Source organism: Plecotus auritus, assembly GCF_963455305.1.
Source record: "Plecotus auritus genome assembly, chromosome: 5".
NCBI classification, from domain to species: Eukaryota; Metazoa; Chordata; class Mammalia; order Chiroptera; family Vespertilionidae; genus Plecotus; species Plecotus auritus.
Window position 1 is genome coordinate 53493120 of NC_137776.1, and position 12664 is coordinate 53505783.

At 39.2% G+C, this 12664-nt stretch overlaps 1 protein-coding gene across 3 annotated transcripts in view; it reads left to right on the forward strand.

Moving 5' to 3' along the window:
- The window catches only part of TTC21B (tetratricopeptide repeat domain 21B), a 75647-nt gene that overhangs the window by 36833 nt on the left and 26150 nt on the right, over positions 1 to 12664 (forward strand). For 2 of the 3 annotated variants that reach the window (XM_080667292.1, XM_080667294.1), the window contains 6 exons: positions 969 to 1041; positions 2651 to 2761; positions 3514 to 3649; positions 4804 to 4910; positions 10101 to 10289; positions 12083 to 12193. In XM_080667292.1, the coding sequence (XP_080523418.1) occupies positions 969 to 1041; positions 2651 to 2761; positions 3514 to 3649; positions 4804 to 4910; positions 10101 to 10289; positions 12083 to 12193 (727 nt within the window). The remainder of the gene's footprint in view (positions 1 to 968; positions 1042 to 2650; positions 2762 to 3513; positions 3650 to 4803; positions 4911 to 10100; positions 10290 to 12082; positions 12194 to 12664) is intronic. The other variant, XM_080667293.1, reaches the window with a different exon arrangement.

A 12664-nucleotide genomic window follows, 5' to 3' on the forward strand; every position in this document is an offset into this window, starting at 1 on the left:
AGGATCAGAAATCTGCTCGATTCTTTTTTTTTTTTTGTCTCTTTAGATCCTTTTATTTTTTAATTAAATCTTTATTGTTGAAAGTATTGCACATGTCCCCCGTTTTCCCCCATTGAAGCCTGCCCCCATCCCTCGTCCCATGCTTAGATTCTTTGTAGGTGCTGTGTGATTCAAAGAAAAGGAGCAGTACCCTAGTATAGATAGATGAACTAAAGTTCTACATCACATTTCCTAAAGATGAGCACTATCATCTCTAATGGTGAAAGTATTTCCAAATAGGGTTGATTTGTTTGAATACAGTATAATATAGGAGTTAAAAGCATAGGTTTCTGTTTCAAGCAGATCTGACACATTAGCTGTAGACAAACTCAGCATCATCTGTAAAATCAAAATAATAATTCTCTTTCTCATAAGAATTTTTGATCAATTAAATGAGATACTATACGTTAAAGACTTAGTATCATGTTCTTATTTGAGTAACTTTGGTATTTTGACCTTTAGTAGTTAAATTTTGCAGGTAAAAAATAAACAGGAAATACTGAATTAGAAGACTGGATATTTTTTAAAGTAACTCATTGCAGCACATGGTTAATGCCATGAATACCAGAGCTCAAGATACGTAGGAGAATAAGTGGTGTCCCTCCTCCAGCCTCCCCCATCCATTTTGGTACCTTTACTTCCATGTCATTTCAAAATTAAACATAACAGAAAATATATTTCTGGATACAATTTATCCACCTGTACTCTGTTTCCTGCATTTCAGAAAATGCAAAGACTTAATGAAAAACATAAACAGTCTGGTTATGGGTATGGTGGTTTTGTTTTTTGTTTGTGTTTTTCACAGTGTTACACTGTTGGATATGTAGAAGGTACTCTGAAGGTTATTGGTTAATTGAAATAAATGTGCTTATCTTTTAGAAGAAGATATTTGTATTCAATATACTAAATAGTGTTGGTCTGATTTCCAGAGAAATTGCTGAAATAATGCCCAGCCCTCATTCTTTTCTTCTCCTTGGAGATGCATACATGAATATTCAAGAGGTAAATTTCTGGTGCTACTGAACTTAGACTTTTAAAAAATCTTTGTGATTAGTATAACATCCCAAATGAAAAGGAATTTGGTTTTCTAAATAATGTTTACTTAATATTCAAGATTCAGTCATCACAGTGAAAGGAGACAACCATTACAATAAAAGAACGCTTTTCTTTTCAAGTTAAGATCCAATAATTCAACACTATCATTATTTAAAATAGAGATGGTATCAGAAGCAAGTGAAGAGGCTCCTTTAAACAGAGGGATGAATGGAACTATTGGCTATGTGGTGTTTTCTTCAAAGGGAAGCAGTCCTCTGACTCTATCTGGCTTTTGTGATGATTGCCAGAAATGAAAAGTCAAGAACTTTTCTCTTCTCAGATTATTATTTATGAAGGCAAGAGAACAATTAACATGGGTGGGAGTATACTGATAAGTTATACCTATGCTAGTGACTGTCACCTTTCTGAAATTATTAAGGTTTCTGGACTTAAATACATGCTTTATTAATTTTATTAAATACTAGAGGCCCGGTGCACGAAATTCGTGCACGGGGTTTGGGGGGTGTCCCTCAGCCCAGCCTGCACCCTCTCCAATCTGGGAACCCTCGAGGGATGTCCGACTGCCCGTTTAGGCCCAATCCCGGTGAGATCGGGCCTAAACGGGCAGTCAGACATCCCTCTCACAATCCAGGACTGCTGGCTCCCAACTGCTCACCTGCCTGCCATCCTGATTGCCCCTAACCGCTTCTACCTGCCAGCATGATCACCCCCTAACCACTCCCCTGACAGCCTGATTGATGCTTAACTGCTCCCCTGCCAGCCTGTTTGCCCCTAACTGTCCTCCCCTGCAGGCCTGGTCACCCCTAACTGCCCTCCCCTGCAGGCCTGGTCCCCCCTAACTGCTCTCCCCTGCAGGCCTGGGTCCCTCCCAACTGCCCTCCCCTGCAGGCCTGGTCACCCCCAACTTCCCTCCTCTGCTGGCTTGGTCACGCCTAACTGCCCTCCCCTGCAGGCTTGATCGCCCCCAACTGCCCTCCCTTGCAGGCCTGGTCCCTCCCAACTGCCCTCCCTTGCTGGCCATCTTGTGGTGTCCATCTTGTGTCCACATGGGGGCAGGATCTTTGATCACATGGCGGCAGCCATCTCGTGTGTTGGAGTGATGGTCAGTTTGCATATTACTCTTTTATTAGATAGGATAGAGGCCTGGTGCATGGGTGGGAGCCAGCTGGTTTGCCCTGGTTTGCTGCTGCCATTTCTGTTTGGGTTTATGTATCTTCTATCATTGAAACTTTGTAGCCTTGAGTGGAGGCCTAGGCTGGCAAGGGCAGGCGGAAAGCTTGGCTTCCTCCATCACCGGGGAAACCCAAGTCTCCCTCCTGCTCTCTGTGGCCGTAGCCATCTTGGTTGGGTTTATTTGCATATTTGCTCCTGATTGGCTGGTGGGCGTGGCTGGTGGGTGTGGCTTGTAGGTGTAGCAGAGAGATGGTTAATTTTCATATTATTCTTTTATTAGATAGGATTCCAAATGAAGCACATAATTATATAAATGTTGTCATTAGTGGGATCCAGCCAAGCTCTTTATCTATTGCCTATTTTTTGTGTCTGTCAACATTAGCCTGAAGAAGCCATAGTAGCATATGAGCAAGCATTAAATCAAAACCCAAAAGATGGAACACTGGCAAGCAAAGTTGGGAAAGCGCTTGTGAAAACTCATAACTATTCAAAGGCAAGTACTTTATAGTTTAAAATATATCTGTTGGGTCAAATTTTTCAAAGTCTGCTCTATGAGAGGCCTTCAGCAAGCACCGTTTATATCTTGATGGTTGTAAAACTCCAAATTTGTGTCCACAAGCTGGAATTTGTGCTGAAGTCTTTCTCTTGTCTCACATCTTGTTCACTGCATTTTGCTAAGATTGTTTGAACTAAAGTTTACTTCAGGCCTCATCTTACACCTATATTCTTATCACTAAACCAGTTGCTATTAACATCTCTTTCATTATATGACAAAGCATAATAGATGTCCTTTCTCTGGAATGAATTTTGGTAAGCTATGTGCTTTGAGGGTTGGGTTTGGGTTTTTGTTTTTTGGTGTGTTTTTTTGCCTCTTAGAGTAAATGAGTGTTCTTTAGTTGCTATATTTTTGCTCTATTCCTAGTAACTATTGAACATTTATACAACAGCTAGCAAAGTATTTGCATTTGATAAAGTTCACTGGCTTCTGAAATAAAACCATTAAAAAAATTTTTTTCACCAAGCACTCTATTAATAAGCTACTTATACAAGAAATGCTAGTTGCCTTGTGTGATGTTTGATTCTCTGAGGAAAATGGCATACTTAACTGGTAGTGCAGATAAATGCCTAAGCTTCTCCTTGGTTATTTTCAGTTATGTATATGTTTTAAATCTGTGTGTAAATTACTTATGCTTGAATGCCATTCTCATTGCCTCTTTCTTCCTAACTAAAATGGATTTTGTTTAGGCAATCACTTACTATGAAGCTGCACTGAAAAATGGACAACATTTTCTTTGCTATGACTTGGCAGAGCTTTTATTAAAATTGAAATGGTATGACAAAGCAGAAAAAGTTCTTCAACACGCTCTAGCTCATGAACTTGGTATGAAAATATTCCTGATTTGAAAAAAAGTATACCTGATATACCTTATCTTTTCATTTTTGTATTATATAAATGTGTATTTGTATTCCCAGTATTTTATATGTGAAGTTGCTTATTTCATTGATCAGAATATCACTCTATTAAAATAAGACATTTGAAAAATATATAACAGATTTATGAAACAGTTAATTGTGTTATAGAAAGATACTTCCCAAAATGATGTAAAGTTCTTTTAAATTGCAATTATGTCTGATGTTTAAACAAGTAAACATTTTTATTATAAGTGTTTTAAAAATATATTTTTATTGATTTCAGAGAGAAAGAAACATCAATAATGTAAAATTAAAGAAATAATTTAAATAAACCACTTCAAACAGACTGGCATAGACCATGTACTTCTTAAATGGTGGAAGAAACATATTTCTGTTAATTAGTATTTAGGGTTCTTTTACTGCTCTTAGATCACAAAGTAATAATACTAAATATTTAAATTGCTCTCAACCACATGCCACACTTTATTTTAATTGCTTTGCATATGTTAACTTACTTTGTACTTACTAACTTTAAATATTTTACAACAACCCTATGAAATAGGTACTATTATTTCCCCTCTTTTACACATGGAAGGGAGGCACAGAATGGTTAAGTACTTGTTTAAGGTTAAATAGCTAGTAAGTGATGAAGCCTAAATTTGAAATCAGACTGGTTGGCATCACAAGCGATGTTCTTACTGACTACAATTCATAGCCTATCAAATAAGATAATATATTATTTTAAAAAACAGCACTTCTTCATTACAGTGCAGCAGATATTCTATCTTATCTTTTAATAACTTCAACAAGCAGAAATTTTATATACTTAAGAATGAAAATTGAAATTATTAACTAAGTTATTACATTGTTATTTCTAAATATATGTCTTAAGAAAAACCTCCAGTTTTACCCAGTTCTTTATTTTTTCTTCCAACCTGTTTGTATCTTTTTTTAAAAAACACAAACATGGCCATTCCTCAGTTAACTTACTGAAAAATTTTTAACTTTGTTCACTATTTTTCAAAACCATTCTTTCCAAAGACCATTTTTTAAACTGGTTGAAAAATGTAAGCATTTGTTTAAAATTAATATTTTCCCCCAATGTGTTCAATTCTTTCATAGTAAATGAACTGTCAGCTGTCATGGAAGATGGACGTTTGCAAGTTCTTCTAGCAAAAGTTTACAGTAAAATGGAAAGACCTGGTGATGCAATTACTTCATTACAACAGGTAATTGCATTTGTTTGTGAGGGTGGTTGTGGGTGGAGGATGGATGCAGAAGGAAATATGCCACATGTAAGAGTAAACCAATCTCATTCACAGAAAATAAGTCAAAATGGAAATGATTGAATGCCTGTGGGTTGTACGGTTTAAATATATTATTGCTAATTATTATAACAAATAGGGAAGTTGATTTTTTAATTCTGTTTTACAGCTGAGAAAGTTTGGTCTAAAGCTTTTGTGCAGTCATATGACTTATTTTATAGGTACTTTATAGGTGGGATTTGACATCAGTTGTTTTTTTTTTTCTTCCTTTATTTATATCTTCTCTAATTTCTTTTAATATTTTGTTGTTTTCACTGTAGGGGTTTTGCACACTTTTCCTTTGAACTGTTCCCTAAGTAGCTAATATTTTTAATGACTTTCAAATTTCTAGTTTGCTAACAGTTTTCTTTTTAATTAAATTTGATCATAATTCACTTTCTGCATCTATCAGGATACTCATGTGACTTTTCTCCTATTTTTTTTTTCTGTAAATGTGATACATTAAATTGATTTTCAGATGTTAAATCACCTTGATAGCCCTGAAATATGTCATTTTTTATATTTTTTTAAAACAATAACTGGATTTTAAAGATATTAGCTAGTATTTTGTTCAAGATCTGTACATCCATGTTCATGAGAGATATTGATCTATAGACTGATGCAATTTTTTTAACATTTGGAACAATTTGATATTAAAACCATTGGGACTTCAAAGCTTCTGGATGGAAGATTTTTATTAATGGATTCAACATCTATAATGGATCTTAGAGTGCTCATTAAAAAATTTCCTCTTATGTTAGTTTGGATGGATATATTTTTAAGCAGTTTTTTATTTCATTACATCGTCAAATTAATTGACATATTTTTTCATTATATCTTACCTGTTGAAAGTCTGGAAATGCTGTAGAAATATCTTCTTTTATAGTCCTGATATTGGTCTTTTCCTTCTGTTATTAATGATCAGTTATGCCAGTGGTTTATTATAATAATATTTTCAGAGAACCAACTTTTTCCTTTTCTGGCTTCATTAAATGTTTGCTTTTTTACCTCACTAATTAGTTTTCTTTACTTTCTTTGGATTTGGTTTACTAATCTTTTTCTAGACTATTGAAATAGTCCATTAGGTAGTAACATAGGCTGGTTTAGCCTTTGTTCTTTTCTTATTCATTTAAGGTAATAAATTTATCTCTAAGCATTGCTTTAAGATACACCCCACAAGTTTATTATTGTTCAGTTTATAATATTTCCTCACTTCTACTTTGATCACTTTGGGTTATTTATAAGTATAGTGTTTATCCAGGGATCTCACTTCTAGGAACATATCCTAAGAAGACTGAAACACCAATCAGAAAGAATATGTGCACCCCTGTGCTCATAGCAGCATTATTTACAATAACTAAGATGTGGGAACAGCCCAAGTGCCCATCAGTAAATGCGTGGATAAAAAAAGCTGTGGTACATTTACACAATGGAATAGTATGCAGTAGTAAAAAAGCAGAATCTCTTACTCTTTGAGACAACATGGAAGGACTTGGAGAATATTATGCTAAGCAAAACAAGCCAGTCAAAGAAAGACAAGTCTCACATGATCTCACTTATATGTGGAATCCAATGAACAAAATAAACTGATGAATAAAATAGATCCAGAGACATGGAAGCATGCAACAGACTGAAGATTCTAAGAGGGAAGGGGGGTAGGGTAGGTGGAAAGAGGTTAACCAAGGATCTTATATGCATACTAGAGGCCCGGTGCACAACATTCGTGCACTCGGTGGGGGTAGGGGGGGAGAGGGTGTACCTCAGCCTGGCCTGTGCCCTTTCACAGTCCAGGAGCCCTCAGGGGATGTTCAACTGATGGCCTAAGTCTCAGTCAGACATCCTTAGTGCTGCCGCGGAGGCAGGCCACTGCGCTCGCCAGCCGTCAGCCCGGCTTGTGGATGAGCGGCACTCCCCCTGTAGGAGCGCACTGACCACCAGGGGCAGCTCCTGCGTTGAGTGTCTGCCCCCTGGTGGTCATTGAGCATCATAGTGACTGGTCGTTCCACCATTCAATTGATTTGCATATTACCCTTTTATTATATAGGATATGCGTTATCCATGGACACAGACAATAGTGTGGTGGAGGTCTGAGGAGGGGATAGGAATGAGAAGGAGGGGATCAATGGGGGAGGGGTGAAGGGAACATCTGTAATACTTCCAACCATAAAGATAAATTTTAAATAATTTAAAGTGCCAACTATTGCATGTGGAAATAACATAGCACTTAATATATGGCAGTTATTTTTCACAACATATAGTTATAAATATGGTTTGAAATAAAATCTGTTTATGTATACTATCTAATAAAAGAGTAATATGCAAATTAACCATACCTCCACTATACCCACAAGCCACGCCCACCAGCCAATCAGGAGCAAGTATGCAAATTAACCCAACCAAGATGGCTGTGGCCACGGAGCGAACAGGAGACTTAGGTTTTCCTGGCAATGGAGGAAGCCAAGATTCCTGCACACCCTGGCTGGCTCAGGACTCCACTCAAGGCTACAAAGTTTCAATTATAGAAGATAAATAAATTCCAACAAAAATGGCTGCGGCCATGGAGCAAGCAGGAGGCTTGGGTTTCCCTGGTAATGGAGGAAGTCAAGCTTCCTGCACACCCTAGCTGGCCCAGGCCTCCGCTCAAGGCTACAAAGTTTCAATTATAGAAGATAAATAAATCCCAGATACCAGGGCCTCCGCTTGGGTTGCCGGGGGGCATGGCTGGCCTGCAAACCTCCACAGGCCCCTCGCTCAGGCTGCCCCATGCCCCAAGGGAACCCCCACCCTGATCCAGGACATCCTTCAGAGCAAACCAGCTGGCCCCCACCCGTGCACCAGGCCTCTATCCTATCTAATAAGAGTAATATGCAAATTGACAGTCACTCCAACACACAAGATGGCTGCCCCCATGTGGACACAAAATGGCTGCCACAAGATGGCCAGCAGGGGAGGGCAGTTGGGAGGGATCAGGCCAGCAGCGGAGGGCAGTTATGGGTGATCAGGCCAGCAGGGAAGGGCAGTTGGGAGGGACCAGGTCTACAAGGAAGGGCAGTTGGGGGCGATCAAGCCTGCAGGGGAGGGCAATTAGGGGTGACCAGGCTGGCAGAGGAGAGAAGCTGGGGGGGACCAGGCCTGCAGGGGAGGGCAGTTGGGGGTGACCAGGCCTGCAGGGGAGGGCAGTTAGGGGCAAACAGGCTGGCAGGGGAGCAGTTAGGCATTAATCAGTCTGTCGGGAGTGGTTAGGGGGTGATCAGGCTGGCAGGCAGAAGTGGTTAGGGGCAATCAGGAAGGCAGGCAGGCAAGCTAGTTGGGAGCCAGCAGTCCTGGATTGTGAGAGGGATGTCCGACTGCCCTACCGGGATCGGGCCTAAACAGGCAGTCAGACATCCCTCGAGGGGACCCAGATTGGAGAGGGTGCAGGCTGGGCTGAGGGACACCCCCCAACCCCCGTGCACGAATTTTGTGCACCAGGCCTCTAGTAAAAATGAAAGTAATAGTGTTCAATTTCCGGGCAGTTCCATTTTTTGTTGTTATCTTTTTTATAATTATTTCTAGTTCAATTTCACTGTGGTCAGACATGGTTTGAATGATTCAGCCCTTTGAAATTTGTTAAAGCTTGCTTAATGCCCTACATTGTAATCAATTTTGGTAAAGTTTCCATGTGGATTTTAAATGATGTTGTTGACTGGGTCATTTGTTAATTGATTTGCCCCACATCTTTGCTGAGCTTGAAGTAGAACATAGAGCATCTCACTATTTTTGCTTTCTAGAATACCACTCTTTTGACCTCATTTTCATGTACCCAGAAGAGTTCTGCATTCTGTGCAACTCATTTATCAAATGTTTTGAGCTTTAGCTAACAGAAGTTCTAATACTTTAATTGCAGGAAAATTCTAAGGGAAATCACTTTTTAGCAAATTATCTTTTCTGTGAAAAAATATCTAAATAAATCAGAAATAAAGAATCTATATGCCATAAAACACTTAACAATTTTATAATTTTATAAAATTATAATTGATAAGTACAGACTTATATTTGATTATGCTTCTTTCACTTAATATTCATTTCTGTGGATTTTACCAGCATGTCTATGTAGCTACATCTTCATCATAAAAAAGTAAAATTTCATGAAACAGTCTTAACCTTCACCATATGCTGTATCTAATAATATTCTCTAATCCATTCTCTTCCATTTCCAGAAGAATGCTTATTATAATGTCCTAAATTAATGTTAGGACCTGTGATTCCCAAACACACTCAGCTTTAGACCATCTTCATTAAACACCAGTTGTCAACCAGCATTTTGACAGGGGTCTCCAAAAGGGCTCCCTGTGTGTAGCATAATGTGTGGCAGATGGTGAATATTCACTGTTTGTTACATGAACGCATGAATGCATTAGTGAATGATTAGCTCAAAGTTAAATTTTATTGTGCAGGCTTAAAGCACAAGAGTTCTCTGTCACTTATTAAAGGAAGGTCTCAATGTGTCAGAAAACAGATCTATGGGTGGAAAGGCTAATGTTCTTCTAATTTAGCAACCTCTACATTCTTACCCTGAGGAAGACCCCTGCCTTCCTTCCGGTTGTCTGTGCACAATGTAGGACCATATGTATGTATTCACCAAAAATTGATTAGCCATTTTCATTCTTAGACATTGGGCTATTTAGAGATTCTTTTTGTTTTTGTTTTGCTTTTACTGTTTCTTCGTTTTTACAACAAATAACAATGTGGTTTGTTTGTTTTTCTTTATAACAAATAACATGTTTTAAGTCATTTCCTCAATACCTTTCGAAGAGTGGAACATTTTTTCCAAATATTGGTTTTATGGTTGCATTGTTCCCTAGTGAGCTTCCTGTACATATCTTTATAAAAGTGGGAAAGACTCAGTAATTTGTAGTACTTCAGTTGGAAAGTATAGGCATGCTGGCTCATTTGCAAACAAGTGCATGTTTAAGACCTCAACTGAGATATTTTCTTTGGGTCAGGCTTTGTTAGCTCAAGGGCCAAAAATGCTTTAATAAATCTTCTGTAAAGTTTATGCTGTGTGTTCACTATTGAGAATTGTTAGTTTCTACTTTTTTTTTTTTAATATTTTTTATCCTTATTTTTTCCTAGGCTCGAGAATTACAAGCTCGGGTACTAAAACGTGTTCAGATGGAACAACCAGATGCAGTTCCTGCACAGAAACATTTAGCAGCAGAAATTTGTGCAGAGATTGCAAAACATTCTGTTGCTCAGCGAGACTATGAAAAAGCAATTAAGTTTTATAGAGAAGCACTTGTTCATTGTGAAACAGATAATAAGGTCAGAACCTTCATAAAAGTTTAAGCACCTTTTATTCCAGATGTCATCTAATTTCTCCAAATGTAAAATTCTTATCAGCTTATTAAAGATTTGAAAAGAAATATACCAAAAATACAAGTTAAAAATTAATACTGTGTCTAGAAATCCTTCAAAATACTTATGCCTTTAATAATATTAGAATCTAAAAATCATGATGGAATAAGTGATATAAAGTAAATCTGTAAGCTCTTTGATGTTCAATATTCATTTGTGTTTTAATAATTACTTTAAAACAATTTCTCAATCTCAACTATGTGGCTCTAGATGACTCAGTTCATCTTACTAAATAGCCCTTGTACACCTATTTTTCAATTACTGGATATGCAGAAATGACTAGATTGAATCTCTTACCTCAAATGGCACAGTTTGGGAGTAAATGTAAAGATAATATTGATGTAGAAAACATATATAAACTAAAGGTGTAATTTTTCAGATGTTGATAATTAGATTTTTTTCCTTAGAAATCTCTAAAAATAGCTAAAACTTAAATAAGTGATGTAGAACAAAAGGCAGTTGTATTCTAGAATTTAAAGTTTAGGATTGAGCATTTTGAAGTTAATACAATTCTTTCAGATGTAAGGCAAAAATAACCTTTATTAAGGCATTGCCAAATAGGCACCTGGTTTCGTGATGGCTGAAGGAGCTATAATTCTAGTTTCAGTATAAAGCATATCTTGGGAATTGTCTGCTTCAAGCTTTTTATTTTACAAACCAGAGGCCCAGTGCACGAAATTTGTGCATGGGCGGGGGGGGGCGGTCCCCTCAGCCCATCCTGCACCCTCTCCAATCCCAGACCCCTTGGGGGATGATCTCCAGGATCAGGCCTAAACCGGCAGTTGGACATCCCTCTCACAATCCTGGACCGCTGGCTCCTAATCGCTCACCGGCCTGCCTGCCTGGTTGCCCCTAACTGCCCCCCCTGCCTGCCTGGTTGCCCTAACTGCCTCCCGCTACTGGCCAGGTCATCCCTAACTGCCCCCCCCTGCTGGCCTGGTCACCCCTAATTGCCCCCCCTGCAGGCCTGGTCACCCTTACTGTCTCCCCTGCCGGCCTGGTCGCCCCCAACTGCCCCCCTCTGCTGGCCTGGTCACCCCCAACTGCCCTCCACCCTGCTGGCCTAGTCGCCCCTCACTGTCCCCCTGTCAGCCTAATCGCCCCCAACTGCCCCCCCTGCCAGCCTTGTTGCCCCCAACTGCACCCCCCGCCGGCCTGGTCACCCCTAACTTCCCACCCCCCCCCCGCCGGCCTGGTCGCCCCTAACTGCGCACGCCCCCCCTCCCCCCCTGCCAGCCTGGTCATCCCACACAGCCTGCTTGTTCAGTCGTTTGGTCATCCCTCACTAACCCCCCTGCTGGCCTGGTTGTAGGCAGCCATCTTGTGAGGGCATGATGGTCAATTTTCATATTTCATACCTCTTTATTATATAGGATGAGAAAACAGGTTCCTAGAGGTAAGAGAGACTTGGCCCCATCATGGAAAAGCTTGGGGCAGAATCTAATTTCCTGACTTAAGCGAGTGTTCTTTACATGTTTTGTGTCTCTCTACTTTTCAAGTGGGTTACCACCCGTTTTTCCTTTTTTTCCCTCAGGTATAAGAGAAAAGAAAGATGAGTGTGCCTATAGTTTTCCTATCTATCATGCTTGGCATTTTTATTCCGATAACTTTGATCAACTAAAGTTTAATCTGTGTCCAGACAATTTCCTCAGTCACTGTTTATTCCAGTCTCTCACTAATCTTGCCCTGTTTGTCCATAGATAATGTTGGAGCTGGCACGATTATACCTGGCACACGATGACCCTGAGGCCTGCCTGCGGCACTGTGCTCTACTTCTCCAGAGTGACCAGGACAATGAGGCTGCCACCATGGTTAGTCCTAGAGACTTCAGTGCTGTAAAGGCGGCTGTGTTTTAGGTTCCACACAAAACTAATGCTAGATGAGAGGCCTGCCTCGTGTTGGCTTTTGGGAAAAATAACATTTTTAACATTATTAGTACATTTTACCAAAGAAGACTAAGATTCTTTTTTTATTTTATGAACATGGTAAACCTGTTTTTCTAAATAAGGCCTGATTTGCTGTCTTGGGCCCAGTTAAATTTTCTTTATGCGTAAGAGGATGCATGGTCAGTCATGTGGTAAGTCATAATTTGCTAAAGACTGGCTTTTAAGTCCGTACTCAGACATGCTGGACTAATTTATAAGTTGCAGTGGGACTTTTGGAGTTACAGAAAAACTTTATTGTTTTAAGATGGTGAGTTTTAAACAGTATTAGTTAGCTTTTCATACAGCTATATAGATGACAGTTTGTGAGGTTTATTCAAGGTTACTACAAATGTAACT